The sequence below is a fragment of the Rhagoletis pomonella genome, unplaced genomic scaffold (genome assembly GCF_013731165.1).
Source record: "Rhagoletis pomonella isolate Grant_MI unplaced genomic scaffold, Rhpom_1.0 Rhpom_scaffold_00007, whole genome shotgun sequence".
In the NCBI taxonomy this organism is placed as follows: Eukaryota; Metazoa; Arthropoda; class Insecta; order Diptera; family Tephritidae; genus Rhagoletis; species Rhagoletis pomonella.
In genome coordinates, this window is record NW_023458561.1 from 3666763 (window position 1) to 3693141 (window position 26379).

Genomic DNA, 26379 nt, shown 5'->3' on the forward strand with positions numbered 1-26379 from the left:
TTTGAAATTTTAGCAAAAGTCATTATAAACAATTAATGACATTGAAAATGAAAAGCGTGGGGCGCATGTAATACACTTGAATTGATTTGAAAACTAACATATGTATGTATGTGGGCTTATGAATAACGACCGCTTAAAATCGATCTCAAATTTGTACTTTCGCTGTAGAATGTTATGTACTTTGACTATTGTCAATGAAATCGAATGCTTTGTACTGCATGCTCTCCACGTTTTTCGTTTTCAATGTCATTAATTGTTTATAATGACTTTTGCTAAAATTTCAAAATCAAAAGTTATCAAAACAAATTCTGTGGGACTGAGAAATATTATTTTCTACTTTTTAGTCCATTTATAAAAGCGTTGTATATTAAAAAGTTTTATTTTATTTATTTTCCAATAAATTGGTACATCACCTAATGCAATTGCATAACAATTTTCAAAAAGTTATGCGTGGGCGTAGCCAGGTAGGGGAAGGCAAATGCTCGCTCGATAATTTCGGCCCCTCCTCCTCCTAACTTTCAAGTTTTTCCTTATCAGTCACACAGTGTTATAATCCCGACGAAATCCTTGACGGTGGTACCGGGATGGGAACGGTACATGACGGTAGGAAGTTTAGTTTGGGTTAAAGTCTCACACTGACGGGGTTAGGCTTTCGAGGCTTTCTACTCGTAAAATAAACATGCACAGTAAAAAGTTAACTATCTTAGTCGACGAATAGTTTTATATCAACATTTGTGAACTCCTGCTTATGTGTTTTTGTACAACATATTTACCTCTATTGGTTACAATAATTTTAAGCTATAATAAACAATTTTTTAGTAAGTTATTGGTTTTTAATTTTTTTTTTTATATGGGGTATTTGAAAAATTCGTGCTCGGTTCACAGTGTTTGCAATAAGGGTTTTGCGTATGTCCGAAGCGATAAAGCATTCGTGTCCACTGATGTCTTGGGCCAGATAGTAGTCGGCTGTGCCGTGATTTCTGCTGAGCCAAGCGCCAATTTTTGGCATTAGGCGGTAAGTCCACCTGCCCTTTGTTGTTCTGTCCCACCATTCCTGCCACAGTGCGTTCTTTTGCTGTGGTTTTAACTGCGCTGCGCACTGTGCGAAGTTGGTCACGGTTTGCATTTCTTGTTTCGTGCAATTCTTGAGCTACGAGGTCGAGTGGACAGAATCCCGCCATGATAGAAGCTGCATCCTCGGATACGGTTCTGAAAGCTGAACACTAAGAGCATACAAACGATACGTAGCATTTATTGGCCGTTTAAAGGCGTCGAACCACACTGTCGATCCATAGAGGACTATTGATCGTACTACGCCTGCTAATACTTGCCTGGACTGCTGTCTTGGTCCTCCGACGTTCGCCATTAGTCTAGACAGAGCTGCTTTTGCCGTCGCTGCTTTCTTGTTGGCGTATTCCAAATGATCTCGGAAGCAAAGGCGGTGATTAACCCGGACGCCGAAGTACTTTATGTATGGCTTGGACTCAATGATGCTATCACCTACTCTGATCTCGACTTTTTCCACCTTTTTCCGACTGCTGATAAGAACAGCATTCGTCTTGTGGGGTACCAGCGTTAATGAGTTTACATTTAACCAATATTGGGCAGCTTTTATGGATTTTGCTGCGATTTCTACTACATTAGAAAGTGTCGTTGCTGTTACAACGACGCACACATCGTCCGCGAAGCCAATTAATGTTGCCCCTTTAGGTGTTGCTAGCCGCAGGATGCCGTCATATATAATGTTCCATAAGGTGTGTCCAAGAACAGATCCCTGAGGTACACCTACCGTGATCTCGTACTTCGCTAGTCCGTTGTCACTATCATAGCACAGAATTCTATCATTGAGGTAGCTGGATATTATAGTTCGAAGGTACCTTGGCACATTCATGCTTCGGAATGATTTTAATATTGCTTTCCAGCTCGCAGTGTTGAATGCGTTCTTCACATCTAAAGTCACTACCAAACAATACTCTTTGGCACCCCTTAGCCAGCGCTTTCCTTCTATTGCCTTTTGTGCAATCGATTTCACGGTTTCGATCGCATCTGTTGTCGCTCGTTTCTTCCTAAAGCCATGTTGGTTATTCGACAGCTGTTTGTCTGTTAATGATTCGAACCGGGTTTTCATATGTTCGAACATCTTGCCGGTAGAGTCTAGCATACACAATGGGCGAAAACCAGCAGGTGAAGAAGGGTTCGGTGTCTTTGGTAATAGCAGCAATTTTTGCAGCTTCCAAACTTTTGGGAAAACTCCATTTTGCAGGTATGTACTGTTAAAACATGCTAATATTTGTGGCTTAATTTCGACCGCTTTCTTAAGGGCAATGTTTGGGATACCGTCTGGTTCTGGCGCATTCTTAGCTGAGAGTTTGCGTCCTGCGTTGAGTACTTCTTCTGTTCTTGCTATCGGGATATTGCTATCACAATCGCGTGCCGAATTTCTGTTGAATCTGGGCTGTTGAGGGAAGAGCTCTTTTACAATTTTCCCCAAAACTGCTGGGTATGTTGGTTGGGTTGTTTTCCTCAATTTGTTAAGTACCAGTTTGTAGGAAAACCCCCAAGGGTTGCTGTCGACACCATTACATAGCTCTTTAAACATTCTTTGTTTGCTGCACTGGATAGCATTCTTAAGTTACCTTCTGCTGTCCTTGTATGCCAGCCTCAGCTGTATAGCATTTTTTGCTTGACGCGAGCGTTGGCATATGCGTCTAGCCCTGTTGCACCGTGCGCGCAGCACCCCAATCTGATCATTCCACCAATACGCCGGCTTTCGTGTTTTGTGTCGACCTTGTCGCACCATGGATATGTCGCATGCTGTAGTTATGGCCTTCATTAGCTCTGACGCTGCAGCCTCCATCGAAAGCGATACTTCTGCATCGTTAAATGCTATTTCGAATAGCTGTTCGTCAAAGATTTTAGCTTTCCAACCTCGATTTCCACAAGGGAGTACCGCGTTTGCCCGTGCTCGGTCGATAGTAATAATGATAGCGCGATGATCGCTGTGTGTTTAGCACTCGCTGATGTGCCAGTTAACGTCTCTGCTTAGACCTCCAGTTATGAGCGAGAGGTCTATGATAGAACCAGCCCCGTTTCTGAAGAAGGTGTTTTCATTTCCGCTGTTGAGCAACACCAGGTTAAGTGAGGCCAGTGCATCAAGGGCTCTCTTCCTTTCGGGTTAGTTCTTTTGCACCCCCATTCAACTGCTCATGCATTAAAATCCCCTGCAAGGAGAGCCGCGTTTCTTAGCCTAGCGTCATTAGCTAATCCGGTTATAATTGAAATGAAGCTAGTCAAGTCAGTACTAGGTGGAATGTAGCAGCTATAAACGTAAAGGTTATTTATTCTGGCACATACAAAACCGGCCGTCGATAAGACTATCCCGAGATGTTTTGGTGTACCTCCGCAGCTCCAGATGGCACACTTACCGGTTGTGTCACTGACCCACGAGACCTCTTTTCTGTTTTTATATGGCTCACTTAATATTGCGACGTCTATGTCCAGCTCAGACACCGTTTGGCTGTCGCGTGATTGTTGTTATTTATATATATGTATATCCATATGTATGCTCTTAAGACGAATGCACAGGAGATTGAAATTTTTGTAACGTTGCTAGAGCACTTTTCAGATTTATGTCTTTAACACCAAAATATTTGATTAAAAAATTTGAGTAATAGCCCAGTTATGTATGCATACTTAGCGTTGCATGAGAGTTTTCACATAAGAATGTGTTAAATGGGCTTTGCGTGTAAGCGATTGCCCAACGGATAGCTCTTAACATGTAGAATTTTGTTGGGTTTTGATTTTTACCTAAAAAGTATGCATAACTGGGCTATAGGGCCTGTTGTTCAATGTCTGGTTATCACTACTTGCCGGTTAAACATCATTATCGACGTTTTCGGCATCATGCATATACGGGCCGTTCAATATCCGCTTAACACAAACCGGGGGTAAAATGTCGATAATGAGGTTTAACTGGGAGGTAGTTATAACCAGACATTGAAAAAACGGTCCCAAGGGTTGTTTTCGCCATCTCTGGCTAACACTAACCTCCATTTAAATATCGTTACCGACGTCACCTACTCTCTGTTATATACATAGCAGTAACGCTCTATGAGCAAACATCTCCTATAAAGATTTTATCTTGTTGCTTTAAATAGAAAACTTCTTTAAATATAAATTCTATCTTAAACTGAAGCATTTTCACCTAAGCTAAGCCTTTTGACCACTTCGGTATCTTAATTATAATATATATATATATAATGTTAATTATAGACAATTATTTTCCGTTTACCTAAACATCCCATGTCGCACGACTACGTAGCATTATCCACATCGTACTAACTGAAATTTTTTCGCGTGCGGGATATTAAAGGGGGAACACACCAAAACTGCGACACTTAGAAATTACTACCAGAAACAAACTAGCAGGCTTTGAAATTATTTTTTTTTTGTATTATATAACTTGGAAGTTTAGATGTTATTAAAATGTTAAAATATTAGTTATTATTTGCTCCATATGCAAGTGATCGGTATTTTCATCGCACACGCGCCATCATGTTCTGCATGACTGCATCATCGACTTTACGCGATGCGCACAACTACTTTGTTTTGCACTCTTCAATATTTTTCACTGTTTCACCTGTTTTCTGCAAGTTTTCTTTGACAATTGACCCGATAAACTTGATCATTTATTGTCCCGGATGGGAAAAAAGGGCTGCTCTTACGGCCACAGCTTGCCAAACCATGTGTTTTTTTGGAAATTTAGACTTCATTTTCAGCTTACAACTTTCAGGGGCATCTTGACGACTTGCACCAGTATAAAAATCTTGACCGGCAATATATTTTGAATTTTTATAGCAGTAGGTTTCGTAGTCCATAACAATGCAGTTGTATTTTTTAATTAAAAATTCATGCAACTTCCGAATGCGGGATTTCGGTGTAACATTCTATTTTGCGCCTCGGTCTGGCGCTGTTTGAGCTGTAGAACATCTCAATGAAGCTTTCCGCAAAATCTTCGGATTTCGCGAAAACGCACTGAGGACCTTCCGAGCACTGTTTTTATCACTTTGACCATGCTAACCCCCGCTCCCTGGTTTTCTCGTAACTGCCAGGCCTTATTTGTACCGATTAAAACCCTGCAAACTGTCGAATAGTGCAATCTTTAATTTTTTAGCAATTTTACGTGTACTTAAGACCGGATCATTTATAAACTCGTGCAAAATGGTTTGTCTCGTTTCTAACTCGGTTGCCATTTTTAACTCAACTAGGAATCAAATTCAAATGAAATTTCTTCTACGTCCAACTAAGATCATGTGGTCAGCTTATGGTATTTGAATTTCAAAATATTGAATTCGTTTTGGGTAAGTTATAAGCTTCCCAAAGTGTCGCAGTTTTGGTGTGTTCACCCTTTAGAAGTACGCACACTGCATGCATCTAGCATGTGCATTTTGGGTGCCTTTTATCGTATCACTGTATTTCACAACTCCCTGTGTGAGGAAACCAAATAATGTAATTCTTAACAGAAGTGCCTAAAATTTAAGAGTTTGGCCAGTTAAACACAGCTGAAGTTAATTTCCGGTATTTCTCTTACTAGCGCCTGAAACTATAATTATTATTTAACAAATTGATGGCGTTTTTATGTTCTTTGACAAATTACGCTCTGTTAGCCATAAATTCTATGGTTTGACCTACTTTGTGTCAAGACACCTGGACCATCTAGGGAATTAATTTATATTTTATATTGCATTGTCATCGTGATTGGAACTATGCTGACAATTTCAATTCTCCGGCTTGTCGGGCAGTTAGTTTAAAATCGATTGGAAATTTCCGCGGGATGACCAAATAAGAGCTTGTATAAAATAATAAGGTTGTCTTTGAATAGGACTAGTGGAAATATGTGTTGCTTTGTTTGATGCTATTAAAAGTACGATTCCTGTGTTCACCTAAGTACAAATGATTTTTTTTGCTCGCCAAACAAATTTCAGCGTACGGATTTTATCCGGATTTATCATCCACAACTTTGATGCCAATTGTAGGCATTTTAGACTCTAAACGTCTAGCAGCGCTGAAGCTAATGCATGGAATTGAATGCAGTTTTCCCCGCTCTATTGCCAGAGGTTTATCATAAAATATAGAAAGAAAAAACTTAGAGAGTTGCCACCTGTTTGAAAATGTTAGATTAAGTAAATTTATAAGAAAATGGTAATATTGAAATATGGGCGTCAAAAGAAAGGGGTTTGGGAAGGTTTACAGCCCAAAATATCTTTTGGAGTTGCCACCTGTTTGAAAATTTTAATTATAATTAATTTATAAGATAAATTGAATATTGCAATATCTGTATCAAACTAAAGAGGTTTAGGAAAGTTTACTGCCAAAAATATTTTTGACGAGGGTTGCCACCTGTTTGAAATATTTTTTTTTTATCAAATTGATAAAATAAATGAAATCTATGCTTATAATAAAGTTGTAAGAGGCCGATGTCTTTACATTATAGAAATTAAAGAAAAATTAATAGGGGTGGTCTTTATAAGAGCACAGAAGTTAAATCAACCGTTTTTAGAATTTGTGTCTGTCTGACGGTCTGTCTGTATGTTTGTACGTGCATCCCTCGTATGCAGTTTTCACCGATGTATTGCTATATGTTTCACTTGCAATATAAAAAGAAAAAATTAAATGAAAATTCCAGTTTAAGTAAATTGATAGGATAAAGTAAGTATTTCAATATGTTTATCAAAAGAAAGAAGTTTACAAAGGCTTACAGCTGAAAATATTTTTGTGGAAGGTTGCCACCTGTTTGATAACGTTTATTAAATTTAATTGATAACATAAATTAAATATTGCAAAATTGGCATCAAACTAAAGAGGTTGGGCAATTTTATTGCTGAAAAATATTTTTAGGGGGGTTGCCACCTGTTTTAAAATTTTGTATTTATTTAAATTGGTAAAATAAATGAAATAGTGCAATATGGATATTAAACCAAAGACGTTTAGAATGCTTACTTTCGAATATATTTTTGAAGTGGGTTGCCACCAATTGGAAAAATTTAATTCAGTTAAATTGATAAGGTAAGCTACACGATATCTGTACATAATAGATATTAAAGAATAGACAGCGACCTAATACCCCAAATAATGCTCGAAGGCATTGAAAAAATTTCAAATACCCTACTAGCCCAAAATACCATCTTCGGGTGGATTCTAAGCGGCCAAGTAACAGAAAAAATATCAGTATTTACAACGCAAGTGCAAGGTATTCCCAAACTCAGTTCACTCATAAGAATTCAAACGCTAGAACTGCCCCCCTCACTAATCACCACCCCAGGTGGTCCAAGCCCTAACCGCAACAGGACCCCCAAAAAGGAATATAAGAAAAGCAAACTAATCAATCGCAAACCTTGTCACACCCCAAAAACCCGTTAAGTCGATAGAACGCCAATCAATTCCCAATAAAATAAAGGTAAATCTTACCAAAGATGGCAAATTTTGTCGGCCACGCAGGGTGGCTTTCGTCAGTTCTCACCCAAGCATGTTTTAAGTAAAAACAGCACTCTCTGTTAATACAATCAGTCATAATAACCCCCATAAAGCAGTCGTTCATTGATAAGCCAAAAGTCGCTGGCGCACACGACTTTTAACATTGAAGAATTCACAACATTATTAACCCGAATGGTAGCCGTTCTTAATTCACGGCCCCTCTCTGCACTCCCGCAAGGTCCCTCCTATTTCACAGCCCTCACCCCTGGACATTTTCTTAGAGGAGATCCACTGGCAATACCCGAACCAGACGAGCAATCCTTCTCTAATGAATCGATGGGAACAAATAAAATTTTCCATCACGAAATCAGTCGCTAATAATCATATAAGAGTATTAAACGTGCGCACGCAAAACGTTATTCTGACCAGAGCGCTCGTCAAATTTTGTTTCCAATCAATAGCAATAACCATTACCACAAATTAAAGAAAACTACGTAACTTTCATAAAGAAAAAAACATGTATCAATGTACCCGATTAACCCAGTAATGGTCGGCTAGCCCCATGCACTAATTTGCACCCAACATTAAAGTCGCGTTCCTCCCTACAGAAATGGACGTTGAGATGGCTACGGTATCCCCCGCCACTCCTGTCAGTAGCAGCTGGCCAGCAAGGACGGGTCGCAGCGGTACATCGCAGCGCACACGGTGTTTGTTGCGGTTTATGCCGCCGCCCACAACCTCTGGTCAGTTGCATAATTTTCCGGGGTGTGGCTCCACAGCAATGACAACAGGTGGCACAAGCGCATGGGCATTGCCTAGACTACCTTGCAGCTGGCTTTAAGATACCGTCGCTTCCCGCTATCGTACGTCGGAAACAAGAATCCGGTCCACACCATCGTCGGACCAGTGGCATGAGTAATGTGGTCCAGACGCTGCGAGAGCTACAGCGGTTTCTAGGCTAAGGATTCACCTAGGGGGCCCAGGATGGCTAAATGAGCAGTTTCAGTATGGCTGAGATTCCACTTCCGCTCGGCCACTCCCGCTTCAATCGACGTCGGCAGATGTCGCAACACATTCAAACATACATAAATTTACGCGTTATAAGTTGCCTTCCTTATCTCCCAGAAATAGTCAGGAAAAAGCCCGAAGTAGTCAGATTTAGTCCTAAAAGCGTTCCTTAACTCGAAAATGACAGCAAAAATGAGAGAGCAGCACTCAGTGATAGTGACTCTCTTCAGTCCGAAGTAGTCAGGTTTAGTCAAAAGAATTTTTACTGGCAAAATCTTGAAAAGTGTCAAACTCAACTGAATTTAATTTAACGGAAATTAAAGAATGTACAAAAAGTGTGAATAATCTAAAAAGTAAAAAAAAGAGAATTGAAAGTGGAAGGAGGCAAAAAATACATAAATGATATAGTAAGTGTTTATTGTGCTTGTGCTTGTGTGGATGTGTTTTGTACATACATTTCTATTCTTATTTGACTTTAGTTTTGTTGTTGTCATTCGTTGGCCTAAAAATTTGGTTTTTGCGTTCCTTTACTTTTTCCTGTTATTCTCTTTTAGTGACCGCATTTTGCTTACGCTCTTGCATTTTGACACTTGAGATTTTAGCCATGATTCAATAATACAAGGTTGGATAAATATTGACATTTGTGTCAATCGACTTCCTTGTAAGGTTGCATTTGAGAGAGAAGAGAAAGCGGGTAACCATTTTATCCCCTTTTGTGAAAAGGTAGTAGGAAAAGTAGTCTGGTAATGCTGAAATGCGTTTTTTGTATATTATATTGAATTAAAATCTTAAAGCAGATTCCATCGATCTACACAATAGACAATGAATTAACTTTTTTATGGTATATTAAACATGCTATATAGATATTAAAAATGAAATAAATGAGGAATGAGGGAATTTTATTCACATAAAATTCTAACCAAAGAAAAATCTTATCGACAAATATTCCCAAATATTCAAAATAAACCATGGTTTCATTAAAATTCCAGTATATATTAAATAAAATTAATGGAATTCAAACAAATCCTTTATTCAAAGGGACTATATTGCACACCGTCTTCAAAAGAGTCGCGACTCCAAATTTGGAATTTTTGAGATTATGAGCTAAAAATGTACACAGAGATCTTATTTACCTTTCAGCAAAAGCTGGATAAAGTTTTTGTTATAATTTGTTAATTTGTTAAAAAAAAACCCAAGGTAAAGTCGCCCTAGCCCATATGATTATCATGTGCTAAGAAATAGTAGTTCGCATTTTCTGACAAACGTGTTATGGATTTTGAGTTGTGACTCATTTGAAGACGGTGTGCGATATGAAGAAATATACAACTAGTAAAGATGCAATTGATATAATGTATATAAATTAATCTTTTTAATTATTATATTTGTTGCATTTAAAAATTACATGTTCAATATCTTAAATTAAATTACATTTGGTGGGCGGACACAAAAAGTGATCCTGACCTGCACAAGTAAAAAGCTTTATTGATATTTACACTTTCACTTTTATGTTGTGGTATACTTACTTGTGAGTATGTAACGGCTGCACTTCGCCAAATAAATCGGTGCAGCTGTAATTCACAGTGGACTGCACCAGCCAAAGGTGGACGGACACACAGAGATCCTAGCGCGAAAAACTTATTGGTAACGGCTGCACTTTCTGTAAAACGCAGGTTTTTGAATAAAAATTTTTAATATTTCCGATACTCCACAAATAAATATGTAAATTATTGTTTTAATTCAAAATAGCTCCATTATTTTTGATTTTTTTTGGCATGCTTACTTGAATTTGCGCAATAAGAAAATCAATTTCCACGAAACAATCGATGAAAATATCGGCAGTGTTGCCTGTTGAACTTTTTATGCGGAGACAATATTTCTCCTTGTCTTTTAGTAGTAGTCTTTATAAATGAACTAGTAAGAAAGTCTAAGTTCGGGTGGAGCCGAACATTAAATACCCGGCGCAAATATTAAATATATGTTTTTCACCTTTCCGAAAGCTACCGCTACATGGTAAGCCGGGGTGTATGAATTTTGAGTAAATTAGCGTCCTTAAATTTCGAAATATTGAAGTTTCAAGCATTTCTAAAGTTTACCGTTATATGAAAAGCCGCAATTTTAGTCCAATTTCAATAATTTTGAACGTTTTGCTTTTATGTGGCAAGTACAATAACCATACCGAGTTTGGTACAAATTGGTAGAACGGTTACCGAGGTACATATATGTGATCATAAGTGGGCGGTGCCACGCCCATTTTCCTAAATTGTGTCATAAACGTATTTGTTCGTAAAGAATTGTTGCAAGCGTCAATTTTGAATAATTTCGTATTTCTCTAAATTACCCTTATATGGAATGTGGGCGTGGTTATTGTCCGATTTTAAAAATTTTCGGTCATTTGGTATGTTGTACCAAGACTGTGCCAAGTTTGGAAGCAACCGGTGCAGCGGTTGCCAAGATATACACATGTAACCATAAGTGGGCGTGGCTACGCCCATTTTTCAAAAATTTATAATATTCTTATTTTTCGTCTAAAAGTTATTGTAAATATCAATTTTGAGTGAATAATCTTTAGTAGTTACTAAAATATCGCAGTTTTCGTATTTCTCAAAATTACCGTTATATGGGAGGTAGGCTTGGTTATTGTCCGATTTTTCCCATTTTCAATGCCATCCGTCCTACCCCGGAAAGAAATACACGTACCAAGTTTCGTTAAGATATCTTAATTTTTATTCGAGTTATCGTGTGCACAGTCCGACGGACGGACGGACGGACAGACAGTTACCGCTTAATCGATTCCTCTTTTCATCCTCATCATTTATGTATTCATTTGTCTATATCTATCTCGATTCGTTTTGCCTGTTACAAACAACCGTTATGTGAAAAAAGTTATAATACCCTTGTGCACAAGTGCGCTCGGGTATAAAAAAGAAAGCAACACAGGCTAATGGTCTGATTATGCATACTTCGCATAACTTCGCACAACCATTTGTACCAGTGCAATAAAAATATAACTTAAGAAAATGTGAAGCAAAATTTAAGCTCAACAGACCCCTAAGTTTTTAAAAGTTCTGCTAATTTTTGGGTAATAGAATACATACCAAATACATACAAAGTACATATGAAATTACAGTTTTAAGTTTTTGCGAAGTTGCGCGAAGTTAAGCGAAGCATGCATAATCAGACCATAAGGCAGAATGCGGTAGCGAGACAACTGCCAGGTTATCCAACCTTGTGTTCTTGAATCATGGATTAGCTAACCCCCTTCTCCACCACCTCTGTAAACACGCCACTTCTAATACACACACACACACATGTACATTGCAAGTTAATTTTGATTTGTTACAATCACAATTCTTTCGATTTCACGCCGAGCGGACGTGCTTCATGCAAATCCGTTCAGTCGTTTCCGCGTGATTATTAAATAAATTAAACTTTTTCAATTCATGCAAAGCCGTTCAGTCCTTCTGCGTGATGGAGCCCCAGACATCCAAACACACAGTCATACAAACTTTCACATTTAAAATATTAGTAGGAAGGATAGTAGGATTAGTATATTTTTGCAAGATATTTGTTTAAAAAGCGTCGAATTAATGTATATTTGTTTTAAACGTTCGTTGTTTTTGTGAAAGCGTTTGAAATTTTTTGTTGGTTCATTTTTTCTGAAGTTTTGTACAATTTCGAAAAATTCATTTATTATCCGTAGCGTGAGCTAGACCAGTAGTTCGTTTTTGTATCTCTTCTCTACTGATTATTTCTCTACAGGTAGAATAACAAATACATGTATAAAATTATTTCCATCGCATCTGGTTACGATACCGTGGAATGAGCCTTAGCTCTATCATTCAGTGTCCAGCTTTTTGCATTTCGAGGCCATATCTTTTCTTTGAAATAACGTATTTATTACTCTTAGCTCCTTACTCTGCACTTTGATCGGTGTGCAAAATATTATGGCTCTTCTCAAGGTCAAGGTTCATACGGCGCATCATCAGATGAAGAAAAACGATTGACAATGCTCCTGTTTTCCAATATTTTTGATTCTCTCAGTAATATGGATTACGATCCTGAATTATTTGGAAAAGCATTACCTTGTTTGATAGCTATTGGCTGTGCTCTGCCACCTGATTATAGTTTATCGAAAAATACGGATGAGGACTACTACGGCCGGCAGTCCGGTGCACCAGATCAACCACAATATGACCCTCAGCCCATTGACACCGACCAAGTGCAATTGAACAACGACCTCGAAACCCTGGTGCAGAAATTTAGTGAGCATTACCACGATGCCTGGGCTAGTCGCCGATTGGAGAGTGGATGGTCTTATGGGGAAATACGTTCCGACAATGACCGCAAGCATCCACGTCTTAAGCCATACAACATGTTAAGCGATTATGTATGTATATTGCATGCTATTTCCCCTAATTATTTGTCCTAGCTTTTCTTAAAAACAAAAAAAAAATCTTTCAATTTACTTGGTAACATGTTAAAAAATCTGTAAAGTAAAATTATTTAGAGGCAGTCTATACATACCTCGTAAACTGAGAGATATGAGATTATCAGAACCCAAAATTATATATACTTACTGATATTTTGAAAATTTAAAGGAACGTGAACGGTACCGAGATCCTGTAAGGGAATGTTTAAAAGCTCTAGTTTCTATTGGTTGGCGCATTGAACAGTCGGATATCGACGTCCCACTTAATCACCGTGGATCCACCCGACGTCAATCCAAGCCACAAATCGTATGTATATATTTATGTATATATGTTACCGGGCAAACCGATCTTAGGATAAACTAGGCGCCACAGTACTTTTGTGTAGAACACATGTTCGCGCAGGCGGGCTTCGGCCGCACTTGAAAAAAATAACCCTCATCAGTTCAACTCCTGGTACGCAGTCCACTATATTGTTATGCCCAACTTGTTTCCGCGTGGGACGGATGTATCGGAGATGGAAAGAACTAGTTCAGCCTAATTGTCCTAAGATCGGGTTTGGCCGGTAACATAACACGGTACATAATTAGTTTAATAATAGATAATTGATTCCATGTTTATAAAAGTTTATCTAAGTGCATATGCACATACATATGTACATATTTGTGAAATAATTTCCTTTATTTACGAAACTTTTCAACCCGAACCCCACCCATATCCATTAATTAAAAATTTTCTTGTTTCAATATCATGGCTTCTTGCTTAAAATAGAATGATTTTCAGAATGAAAGTAGCCCGTTTAACTACAACCCACATCCAGTTGACATGACAAATTTAACGCTGAGTAGAGAAATGCAAAATATGGCAGAGCGTCTAGCTGAAAACTCGCATGATATATGGGCTAAAAAGAAAAAAGAGGAGTTGAACTCTTGTGGCGGAATTATACATGCACAGCTGGTTCCATATGACCTGTTGACAGATAAAGAAAAACGCAAAGACCGTGAACGTTCACAGGAATTCTTAAAATATATGCAATATCAAGGCTATAAATTACACAAGTAAGTACTTAATTATTTTCGGAAGTAAGTATCTTAACAACTGAAAACGTAAGCTAAGAGGGTGATGTTCTGGCTAACATCCATATACTGAAAGCCGTCTTAGGTTCGATTTTTTACGAATCGTAAAACCGATATGCTCAAATCCGCTATGGCGTATCGAATTTTAAATAATTGATAATAAAATAATCTGTTTAAGCACAAGAATAACTAAAATATGTTAGTTTAATGGTTCTCTAGCGAAAAACCGCAAAACTGCCACCAATCGACATAGAGAAGTCCCTGGCGAAGATTATAATTTAACTTGCGTCTTTATATAAGAGAAAATTTCTCACAAATCATTAAACATTTTAAATTAATTAGACCACTCACAATTAACAGCTAAATGGATTAAGATCGACTCATAACAATCTCCTCTGCATATTCATGCAATTGTTGCCTAAAGAATATTCTACCTCCTAGGATAAAAGTGCAGCGGCTACACAATCCTTCATACATATTTTAATTACAAATGGCTACACTGGTTTACAGCAAAAATGTTCTGGGATGCCACTATCAAATTCCTATGTAGAATTGCTCGGCGATTCCGAAAATCGAGATATTTTTGCTATGGATACGTTTTCGAGATATTTGCATTTTACTGTTACTCAGCTTAAAAAAGTGGGAACTCTTTTTTTATGCTGAATAACAATAAATTGCAAATATGTCAAAAACGTATCCATCGAAAAAAAATAACGCCATTTTCGGAATCACCGAGCAACTCTACACATAAATTGGTCAGTGGCGTCTGGAGAACGAAAACAAAACTAAAATTTGTGTGATTTGTGATCCAGTGCTTGTAAATTTCACTCTTCACTTGCAATAATATTTATATATATATTTCTTTCAAAACAGCTGATTAAGAAGAACGGATTACAGCATACAATATTTATATTTTACGAAGCGGAGTTACGTATTCGTAACTACGAAAATTTGGATTACAGCATAAAGATGATTCTGGTTAAACGTATCCACGAACACTTAAGCATGCTCTTCAAGAAAGATAAATAAACAAAAGTAATACTATTTATAGCAGAGAACGTTTAAAACAGAGAAGCAGCAATTACGAATAGCCGTGTGAATTGTCAAACACTACCAAAATCGCTCTAGAAGCTCACCACTCGAATCGAAAATTGAGAGCGGAAAATTAACAGATCTGAGCGGCAAGTTAACAGAGCTGAGCGGAGATACAATTTTGTTAATTTGTATCAATGTTAAGTGCTTTGGTTTGGATTTTCTTTTTCGCTGCATTGATTTAATAAAAAAAAAGATGAAAATTCTTGGTTAAATTAATGAAAATTAATTTTCGAAAATATATGCCAGGGAATGCTTTAAATCCAAAACGTAGATTTGTTATCTAATAAATATGTGAAAGCTATGAAAATATGCAAACTCATTGGTGATTTGCCGTCGGCATTTGGGTCGAAAAAATCGTTTTTTTTTTTTAACGATTCTTATTGTAGTTGCTACGCTATTTTAAACGTTCTCTGGTAACCAACCTTTTTGGGTTGTTGTTGTAGTAGTCGTTGTTGTTGTAGTTATATTCACTCCTGAGGAAGGCACGGGGTTGTGTGCTGCTATTTAATGGCCTTCCTCAGCCTTTTTCTTAGATTTCAGGGTTGCGTGCTGCATTACTATTAGATAAATAAATTTAAGCATTTGACGAATCGTGATTTTATTAAAAGAAAATTATAAATGGTGTTGAAACCCCAAACAAACGGTCGTGCGAAATCTCTATTTTTATGTATTGTTAAAATTTATACATGGCGTATTGATGGTAATATAAGCAATTTATTCTTTTGTGGAGAGAATTTAGTCAACGTGCGAGCTGCCAGGTTTTGTTATCAATATAATTAACACAAGCTTTTCCGCGTGGTTGCCTTTCAATAAATAGAATAAACAAATATTCGCAAATAAATTGGATTTATTTTATAACTGACAACTAACGTACGCTTTTTGTTCTTTTCTCCATTTTGATTTTTACTCTTTATTACCGCCAACAACTTTATGTGTACACATATTTACAAGATGTCAAAATTTTGCGTAGTCCCATGAGCTAGGTAAAAACTATGGCATTCGTATTCACAACGAGAAATCTCAAAATTTTTGTTTGGTCTTTCCAAATTTTCTCTTTTTTATCAGTTGGCAAAAGCCCTCAGTGGCAGCGCTCCGAGCGTTGAGATAGTAATTTCATGTCAATTAGTAGAAAAGTTCCATGTTGAAAAAACTTTTTATTGTGGCGAGAAAAATTTACATTTCTGCTGTGCCAATTCGTAACTTTTTACTGCTGGAAATTTTTGACAGTTGCTCTGGTGCAAAAGAAGTTGAGCAAATAAAATCAGAAATTATACAAAAAAGACTTGTCTTTACTGACATTTATTCTTCTAGAACTTAAAGCCATGCATTTATTAGACGCCTTAGTAATAAAATTAGAACAAAAAAACTCTTCAAAACCGTCAGGCCGGGTTGAAAATTTTCATTCACCTCATAGTTTCAAATTTACCATCCGTAGTACTTTTCTATCAATTCGCAAATGCCGTTTGCACAAAAAAGGTTATGAAATTCGTTTTGTTTAAATCGTTTAGAAAATGAGTCATTTATGTATACCATTTTATGTGGAATTATTCAATAAATTTCGTTTTACACTATACTTTTTGAAACTATTTGGAGTTAATTATTTTTTGTTTCTTAAAAGCAACCCTGCGTGGTTGGAAGGCGTGTGTACCAATAATTTCATCCCTAGCATATTCATCCCCGAGGAAGGCAGTCGCCAAATTCACCGAAGGTTGTTTACTGGTTATATTGTGACCGTCATATAAAAAGGTTGTTTTGCGCATGATTGTCCTTTTTTTCCAAGCAAATTTCTAACGAAAAATTATCTGCGCAAGAACAACCCCTACCTTTGAAAATTTGCGACCAACTGAACGCTGACAATGCAAAAGTGAATTAAAGCGCAGTTATTCAACGATGTAGCGTAAACTTAGGTTGACGTACGTAGCAGCATATCAAATTTACTGTTGATAGAGAGAGAGAGAAACAACGGCAACGTCACCGCCATGCGGTGGTGAGTTTTCGTTAACACGCGAATCCCATAAGGTAGATCGTGTCTGCGTCAACCTACGTCTACGTTACGTCGTTGACTGTTTAAGCGCAGTTAGTCAACGACGTAGCGTAAACGTAGGTTGACGTACGTAGCAGCATATAAAATTTACTGTTGATAGAGAGAGAGGGAAACAACGGCAACGTCACCGCCATGCGGTGGTGAGTTTTCGTTAACACGCGAATCCCATAAGGTAGATCGTGTCTGCGTCAACCTACGTCTACGTTACGTCGCTGACTGTTTGAGCTTTAACAGCTAATATGCGCGCACCACCAGTGTTGCCATTACTATTTCTGTCGTCCCGCCAGATTAATAAACAAAAATCGCTAGAATCCTGCTAAATCATTTAAATTCTGTAAACTCTTATGAAAAAAAGTTTCTTTTATAATTTAGGAGTTAAACTTTATTTCATAAAATTAGAGATCATATGTTTATAAAAAACCATCAGTTTTTTGACAAAAACAAAATTGGAACTTCGTTATATGTGACCTGGTCTACGAAAAGGGAGCTTACGTGCGAAAACTAGTTTTCTGTGAAAAAGCTGTTAAAAGTAAGCAACTCGTTTCGTCAGTTTCTCATTATCTCGTTAATTGTTCTCCGCGCCGGGCGTCCAGTAAGTGTTGTTGTTGGTCCAGTAAGTGTTGTTGTTGGTCGGAATATTATTATAGTTCATCGTGTAAGTTGCTAGTGTGGAACATTTAAAAAAGTAACACTGAAGAAGTGACGTTTACTGTTTCTGTTGATTATCGTCTTCGCATTTCGCATGAAATGAAACATGAGTGCCGTATACGGACAAAACTACTCAGCATTATTATTTTTGGCCCATAATACGTTTTTCTAGTGTATAATCATGTCTTTATGGCTTATAATTCAATGTTTTGTTCATTACCAATAAATTATGTTTTGTCGTATTTTTACTCTTCTTTCTCTACATTTTTAGTACACTTCTAAGCAAGTTAAGATTTTCTGCTTTTCACCACGTGAAAAAGCATCTCATCTTCCATCCGAATCAACCAAAAAGTGAAAATTGATTTTTTGACACCTAAGCCCCCTTTCCGTAGACCAGGTCACATATAGTTTTGTAACCAGTGTTGGGATTTTGTGGCATTAAATAAAGTAAAAAAATTGGTCATAAGAATGTCGTCTTCGTTTTCGTGACTGTTGAACTCGTTGGAGTTTGTAAAATGTAGTCAATGCAAAACTTATTTGCACTTTTATGTCCATACCTGCAATTAAAAAAAAAAAAAACAAATAAAGCATTTGCACAAGTGCTGTCAAATTAAACACACATCTTTGATTTAATCAAAATGTATATACATACACTTCACTTTGCATCGTTAAAAATCAAAATCTTCAAATCATCAAAAATATATAGATATGCATACATGTAGCTTTTTTCATGTTAGCTGAGCCGAAGATACCTAAAAATATTCGACAACTATATAACACTATTAGAATACCTTTCCCGTCATGTTCAGTGCTTATTTAGTGAATTTTATTCTGGATACGAAAATCTTTTTATACACATAAGTATGTATGATGTTTTGATTTGTCCCAAGTTTTGGTGCTTTTAGGAAAGTTGGCAGCCATGGGGTCTCACATTCGTGAGTACTCACATATACTTGTTCTCTCATTCCGATCACACATACAGATGCAATTCGCGCAAAATTTTCTGTTTCCCCCCGGGCATAATTACCTCAGCTCATCTACCCAACGGTTTGCACATTATGCCCATCGCTAACCTAATGTACTCACCAAAATTATTTCTAAAAATACTTGACATCCGCATTCGCCTTCGCATCCGCGGATGTTAGCTTTTAAACATCCGCATCCGCATTCGCATCTAAAATTCCACATTCGCAACATCCCTAGTATGTATGTATTTAGTCCCCTTTCAGACACGTCAAGTCTTGAAAGCAATTTTTTTTCGCATTCTCTTTTGTGTTTTCTATTTGCTTCCACACGCGTCAACTTTAATTGAATTCAAGTCCTTGGTTCTTTAAATGGGAAGCAACGAAAAGATCAAAAGAGACAAGAAAACTTGAAACGAATTGACGGTACGGAGGTATCTGTACTCTTCCCCTCTCTTCTCACATCCTTCGCCTACGAACGAGCAGACTTGAAAGCAAGAATTGATGTGTCTGAAAGGGGACTTACTGTTTGCACATACATTTATATGAGTTCCGCTCGTACAGAAATAAATATGCACTATTTCCCTTGGGTGTAATGCTAAATTAAAAGGGTGAATATTCATTTCATCGTAAAGAGTGTAACGTCAATAAGGTCCACGTAGACACATACGTAACCGAGGAAAACTTATATTTTGCAAGTACTTGCTGAAGACTAGTGGCTCGCGATTGAACCTAAAATTGTGTGTTTACAAATTGTGCCGCTTGCGTATTCTACCACAGTTCGGGTGGTTTTATTTAATTTTAGAAGCGACGACGAACGAAATTGTTATACAGAGTGTTTCTGAGAAATCGTGATTGTGCATATATGTTTACGTTACGCTACGTAAATATTATTCGAAATTCGCTTAATCAGCGTGTAACTGCAGTCACTTGCGCGTGTGTTAATGAGAAAATTAGCGGTTATATGAAAGAAAATAATTGAATTCTGCTATCTTTTCGAAGTTCCCGTAATATTACGCTAAGCTGTCGTATCACTCCTCCAGTGGTCGACAAGTTCAAGAATTCGAATTTTATTCATTTCATATACGTTTTTTCGTTGGGCTACCTGCAGCTATCCAAACTTTCATTACTCCAAATAACAATTTCGATCTACTTCCGTTCCATACTGTTAAATGCGTCGACCATTCATTTTCTGTGACAAAATTTTATTTCATTGCTTAAACTCCTACGTTTTGGGTCGCCCACATAGAAGCCACACACGGCCCTGCGGTGATGTTGACGGTGGCCCAAATAGTGGTGAGGGCGGTAGCGACCTCCCGTAGTGAGAGAAGTATTGGCGGCCCTAGTTATAACAACGGTCCTCTGATGAGTAACGGCGGTGACAGCGGCCCTGGATGGCGATGATGTTAGCGGCAGACAGCAAGTAGCGGTCCTCGGTAGCGGTTTGGCCTAGGGGGCGGCAATGATATTGGCGGCCCAATGGTGAGGAAAGCGGCAGTCCGGCCCTAATGAAGGACGACGGTGACAACGGCCCTGGATGGCGATGATGTTGCTAGCGGCCCTGAAAGGTGGCGGCTCTTGGTGTTGCTTTCGGCCTGGGGCGGCAGCGATGCTTAGTGGCGGCCCGATGATGAGGAAGATGGCCACTCGGCCTTAAGAAGCGGTGATAATGACGACGGCCCTGGATGGTGATGATTGGGCTAGCGGTCCTCTTTAATGACAGTCGGTGGCGGTTCCTCGTTGTAGTCTTGGCCCAGGGCGGCACTTAATATTGGCGGTCCGAAACGGTCACGGAAGTCACCTACGGAAGCTACGGAAGCTGGTCGTCAAAAAGTCCCCACAAACCACCAACCTGTCCCGTAGGCAGAGCCAGGGGCGCTCGAGGTTACACGGCCTAATCCGTCCCGATGCGCTCCGTGCCTACCTACGGCAGCTTGGTCAGTCTGTATTCCCCATGTGCAGAGCCAGGGGCGCTCGAGGTTACACGGCCTAAGCCGTCCCGATGCGCCCCGTGCTTACCCATTGGGGTGAGATGGTACGTATTCAATCGTGGTGGCTTGAAATTGTGGGGCGGTTTTATCCACCGCACAATGCCTGCTCGCCACGCGGTATCTAAGTGGGCAGGAGAGTTCGTCTCCTGTCCACTGAGACCGTTTTTTAAAATAATGGGTTTGGGGGTCTGTGCGAGGGGTATTCCCCCTTTCACAGGCCCCCCTCTACCTCTCGGCCTTTCCCGCAGGACAAGCCAGGGGCTCGAGGTTACACGGCCTAAGCCGTCCCGATGCGCTCCGTGCTTACCTACGGAAGCTGGTGCTGGCTGAGTTGGCGTTAATCAACTTAAGTCGGTTGTTGGATAAGCAGGTTGAGAAGTGAATGAATGATCGCGATTTTTGGCATGTTTGCGCAACGAATTCTCGCGGAGTATTGGTGTGTACGAATGCTTTGCACTTTGGCGTGCTTCCCTTTGGTTGTTTATACGTATGGGTGTATGTATGTATGGTTGTATGTATGCATGTAGATCTGTATGTATGTATATAAATATGTACCGTATGTATGGCTGGATGTGGATATGTATGTACGTATGTATGTACTTGTGGGTTTTATGTATGCATGTACGTATGTCTGTCAGTGTAGCGTAGGGGAGCTACGTTACAGGTCCTTGCGTTGACGTATCTCGTGAAACTGTTTTATTCTGCATAGCTACCACTTTACTTCTTGGGTGCGCCAAAACAAAGGATTAAACTTAAAAAAAAAAAAACAAGTTTGACATATATCGCCGGACTACTTTTGCAGAATTTTTCTTATCTTCAGTAAGAAAATATTAATTTTAACCAAATTTAATATAATTATCTGAAAGTCAATTGTTGCACGTTTCTTTGGTTATCGAACTATCAAACCCTAGAGTCATGGCTATTGACACCGCATTAATGGCTGACTTCATCTTCGAGTGAAACACATTATGAATTTCTGCTCTTACTTTGAAAAGGAAGATAACGCCGACCATACGGACACGTTGCTCGAGATCAAGCTTCAGGATCTCAATGCCAAATGGAAAAGGTTGTATCAAAAGCTTTTACAGCTGTAAGTCGCAAATTCTCGATCGTCTTATAATCTTACAAGCTTAAGCAGAAATTCCCATATAACACGCAATGTGGTGACCCAAAAACTTCCTGAAAAAGTTCGATCTCATTCAGGTAAAACCTTGTTGACTAGATGTAGACTATGCACGAACAACCATCCCGTGAAATTGTGTCTAAAATTTCTCAGACTGAACGCGAAAGAACGTACCGGTTTCGTCGAACTAAATAACTATTGCACCAATTGCTTGTCCCGCAATCATACCCGTACTAATTGCGAAAGAGATCGGCAGTGCTTCCATTGTAAAGAACCCAATGAACCCGCTGTCCAACCAAACACCAAACCATATGGGAATAAGTGCCAAACTTAATTTTCGATTTCGCCACTTTTATACAAACCCCAGTCCCTCAGGGAATTAAATTTCCCTATATACAATCTAAACCATTGAAACTAATCGCATTTCATACTATCTCATTGAAAACGAAAGTCACATCTTTAATAGTAAGCCTTGACTGTTTCGAACTGTAGGGCGGAGTGCAATTATCAAAATTAAACAAAAATAATACGAATTTCAAATGGCTATTCATCTTAAATAACAATACGCACTTTCTGTGGTGCCTCAGCCTAAGCTGGTCTTTGAGACCTCCTGATAGTTTACCATTGTCGTATCGACAAACCTTTCATCTCATATCGTTCTTCATTTTGGCAAAACACCATTTCAATCACCGAATACAGTCCACATAACATACTATTCCCGAATCTGTACTCGTAACACAAAGAGAGATTCATCGTTATATTACCTCATTTTTTTCTCTAATAGTCGCCTACTCCCGCAGTGACTTTGCAGGTCTTGTCAATCTAGAGTTTCCATCTTTTTGGAAACCATTCATTATAGAATATATTTGCAAATCACTTTCATCGCTAAGCCACCACCGAACTCGTTACCAATCATCATTAGCTTCACTCACGATCATTTCAAATGTGGACATCAAGATGCATATCGAACTCAAAGCGAAAAAAAAGATCGGTGGCGGTGCATTCTCACCTACGTCCTACCAAACTTCAACCAAACGTCAGAGCATGGAAAAAAGACTCCAGGTCTTTGCCAAAGCAGAAGGAAAGCCTTGCACAAGTGCAACGGGGCCGGCATGTTTAAGTGATTTACGCCCATTTAGAGAATCCCTTAAAATTAAGTTACGTCTGTGCTTCCCTGCTCTACTTTCATGCTACAAGCATCCCTACTTAGCTGGAAGTTCGAAAGGTGCATGGGAAGCCCTTTCCAGGGATGACTATAGGCACACTGGAGTTGTCTTCCAGTGTTGCCTATAAAGGCAGCCGCCACATTCCTATCCTCCTCGTTTTGCAAATCATCGAAGCATCAATCAACAACGAGGATCTCCGGGCCATTTTGAATAACATCAACGAGGGAAGTATCACCACCAGCGTAACTTTACCTTACAAACTTCTATTTTGAACTTGAATTTGTTTTATTGTAATTGGCTAAATGAGCAGCTCCGACTCCACCATCAACCGACGTCAGCAGATGTCGCATCATCCACTCCACATTCACGCACACATATATTCACACTAACTATTGTAAATAAAACACTTTGACATCTAACTTCTCCACCACCTCTGTAAACACACCACCAAGGCGAATTTATACAAGGTGGTTTTGATGGCGAATTGAGATTTTCGCCGCGGTACTACTTAATGTCAAAATAGTGTGTTTGTTGTAATATGAATTCGCCTTGTTTACAACAAACACATCATTTTGACATTAATAAGTACCGCGGCGAAAATCCAAGTTCGCCATCAACACCACCTTGTATAAATTCGCCTTGCACACCACACTTGTAATACACACACACACACATAACTTGTCAATTGTACTTTGATGTGTAAAGACACAATTGTTGCGATCTTCCCCCGAGCGGACGTGCCCGAACAGCCACCCGATTTTGTCAATAAACATACATTAGTTATAATTTCAAAGTGAAATTCAGTGTGTTCCTTTTTGTTAAAGTGATACAAGTGGTAAGCCAAAAAAAAACCTAGAAGGACTTATAAGGCCCATAGTGTTCATGGTCCTCCATCGCCTTACTGGATGGCACCTATAGAGAAAAAAAATAAAAAATATATAAAAAGTTAATTTTACAGTCCTCAAATAAAAACAACAAACAAAGTTTAACAAAATAAATAAATAGGTATATTAACCAAGCGAACTCTGAGCGCAAAAGAAAAGTTGTACTAATTTAACATTTCAAAAAGTTCCATAGCTAGCACATACTTGAATAAAAACTGACGAAGAGCTTACATACATACATTTATAAACTTTAATATTGTACTCCGGGCGCGTCGCGTAACGCTTATACTCACTAAAAACAATGACAATTCCACATTAAACATCTGTACAAAATCGGGCGCGAAATAATTTAAAGTAAAAACATAATTCATCCAACAAAAACAAAACAAGCCAACAGTCAACTCAACATCACCAGGAGGAAGCACTGGATCGCAGGGAGACTCGATGAGGGAAGCACTCAACGAGGAGGAAGCAGCATTATCACAAGCTCGGAAACCACTATATCCGCAAATAATAACCCATTAAACCCATACACCCCCTACCGCCAATGTGAGTTGTATCGAACCATTAAATTGAGATATTAATAATAATAATAATAATAATAATAATAGATTGGCGCTTAGACATATGTTAGTGTTCTCCTCCGACTTGTGGTGTGCGCCTTGATATTGTCACACAAAGCGAAGGGACCTACAGTTTTACGCCGATTCCGAACGGCCGCTGTTAAGAAAAAACCTTTTTCCATATTTTTTGCGATGTTGCTTTGACCAGGGCTTGAACCCGGGTGCTGATGAGTGAAAGCGCGCACTGCTTACCACTACACCACAGCGGTCGCAAATTGAGATATTACATATATAAAAGAAATACCGATATTTGCCGAAATATTGAAAAAATATACATATATAGGTACATATTTACATACATAAATATACATATCAGTAAAAACTTTACGGTTCTAAAAAACTGTTTGAACAAAAAAAAATCGTATGTACATTAGAGTGGTCCAAATAAATGAAGTCGGAGTTTTAATGCCGACACACCCTAGGATTGATCTATATCGAAAAAAATATACCCCTATTTTTTATTTTGAAATCAAAAAATATTTAGGGAATGCTCAAAGCGCTCAAAGTTTTCCATGTATTTTATATGGAGAAAAAACAATTTTTCGTAGAAATGGTATAAAACTCTTGAAAATCAATATTTTTCGACCGGAAAACTGTGGTTCTCTTCAGGAGGCTTCCAGTATTAATATACAATTGTTGATTTAACCATTTTTTATGATTAAAGATTTTTTATTGGTCCCCCATTGTATTTTCTAAGAGCTTTGGAGGACCTATAAAATATAGTTATCATGAAAAAATTGTTAAAGAAACAATTGAGTATTATTACTGGGAATCTCCTGAAGATATGTAAGGTTTTCCGATCGAAAAATATTGATTTTCAAGAAGTCTACACTATTTCTACGAAAAGTGGTTTTTTCTCCATATAAAATACATGGAAAACTTTGAGCGCTTTGAGCACTACCTAAATTATTTTTTATTTCAAAATAAAAAAATATGGGTATATTTTTTTCGGTATATAACAATCCTAGGGGGTGGCGGCATTAAAAATCCGACCTTATTTTTTTTGCATACATTTTTGGACCACTTTAATGTACATACATATATACGCATGAAAAAACAACTTTTAATTCCTGCTTTAGCTTATTTCTCGTGATTATAAACACAAACCAAACCCAAAAGAAACAAAAAAATTCAAGTATTTACTTGCAAGATTTGCCCCGCAATACCCCTTCTGCTTGCACATACATTCAGCAAAAGCAGGATTCCATAAAGAATAAGCAGCAGAAAACAAGTCAGAGCTATAAGAACCAAACAAAAAAAAACCCGCGCGAAAAAGCTATTTAATAGCTAACTGACTTAACGAAGTTCAGACAAAAAATAAAAAATAAATAACAGCAAAGAGTTTGCATTTTTACATACATATGTTATTACATATATTTATTGCCGTTGCTAGTGCCCTACAAATTCACATATAAATCATCAAAAAGTACATATTAGCAAGCAATTCCTTACCTCCCATAAAAGTACTACTTAGCGCGTATTAACATACGGGCATATATACAAACATACCAACGTTAACAGACCCCGCACTTCTTACCAGCATCCGACACCATACACACAAACCTACAGTACGGTCATCTGCAACTCACTGCTCAGCTGGGTGTCCAGATTGTTTAAAAATATAGCGCAATTTCTGCAAAAAAAATCGCAAAAAAACGCCAATTTTTTTTGTATTTAATTCATGAAACCGATTTAACAAATCTATTATTTTAAAAATTAGATCTTGTTATCATATAGTTTTTCAAACCAAAAACGAATATAATACCTTCAGAAGGTAATAATAAATAACACAAATCGCTTATATAATAGTGATGTACAAACAATTTTCTTTACAAATACGCATACTTTTTAAAAATATT

The 26379-nt window shown here is 38.1% G+C and overlaps 1 protein-coding gene across 1 annotated transcript in view; it reads left to right on the plus strand.

Moving 5' to 3' along the window:
- LOC118742255 (ryanodine receptor) overlaps window positions 1-26379 on the plus strand; it is a gene marked incomplete at its 3' end in the record, with an annotated part of 525243 nt that overhangs the window by 446334 nt on the left and 52530 nt on the right. Inside the window, 3 exon segments of the mRNA XM_036474193.1 lie at window positions 12389-12868; window positions 13080-13217; window positions 13692-13966. Of these exon segments, the coding sequence (XP_036330086.1) occupies window positions 12389-12868; window positions 13080-13217; window positions 13692-13966 (893 nt within the window).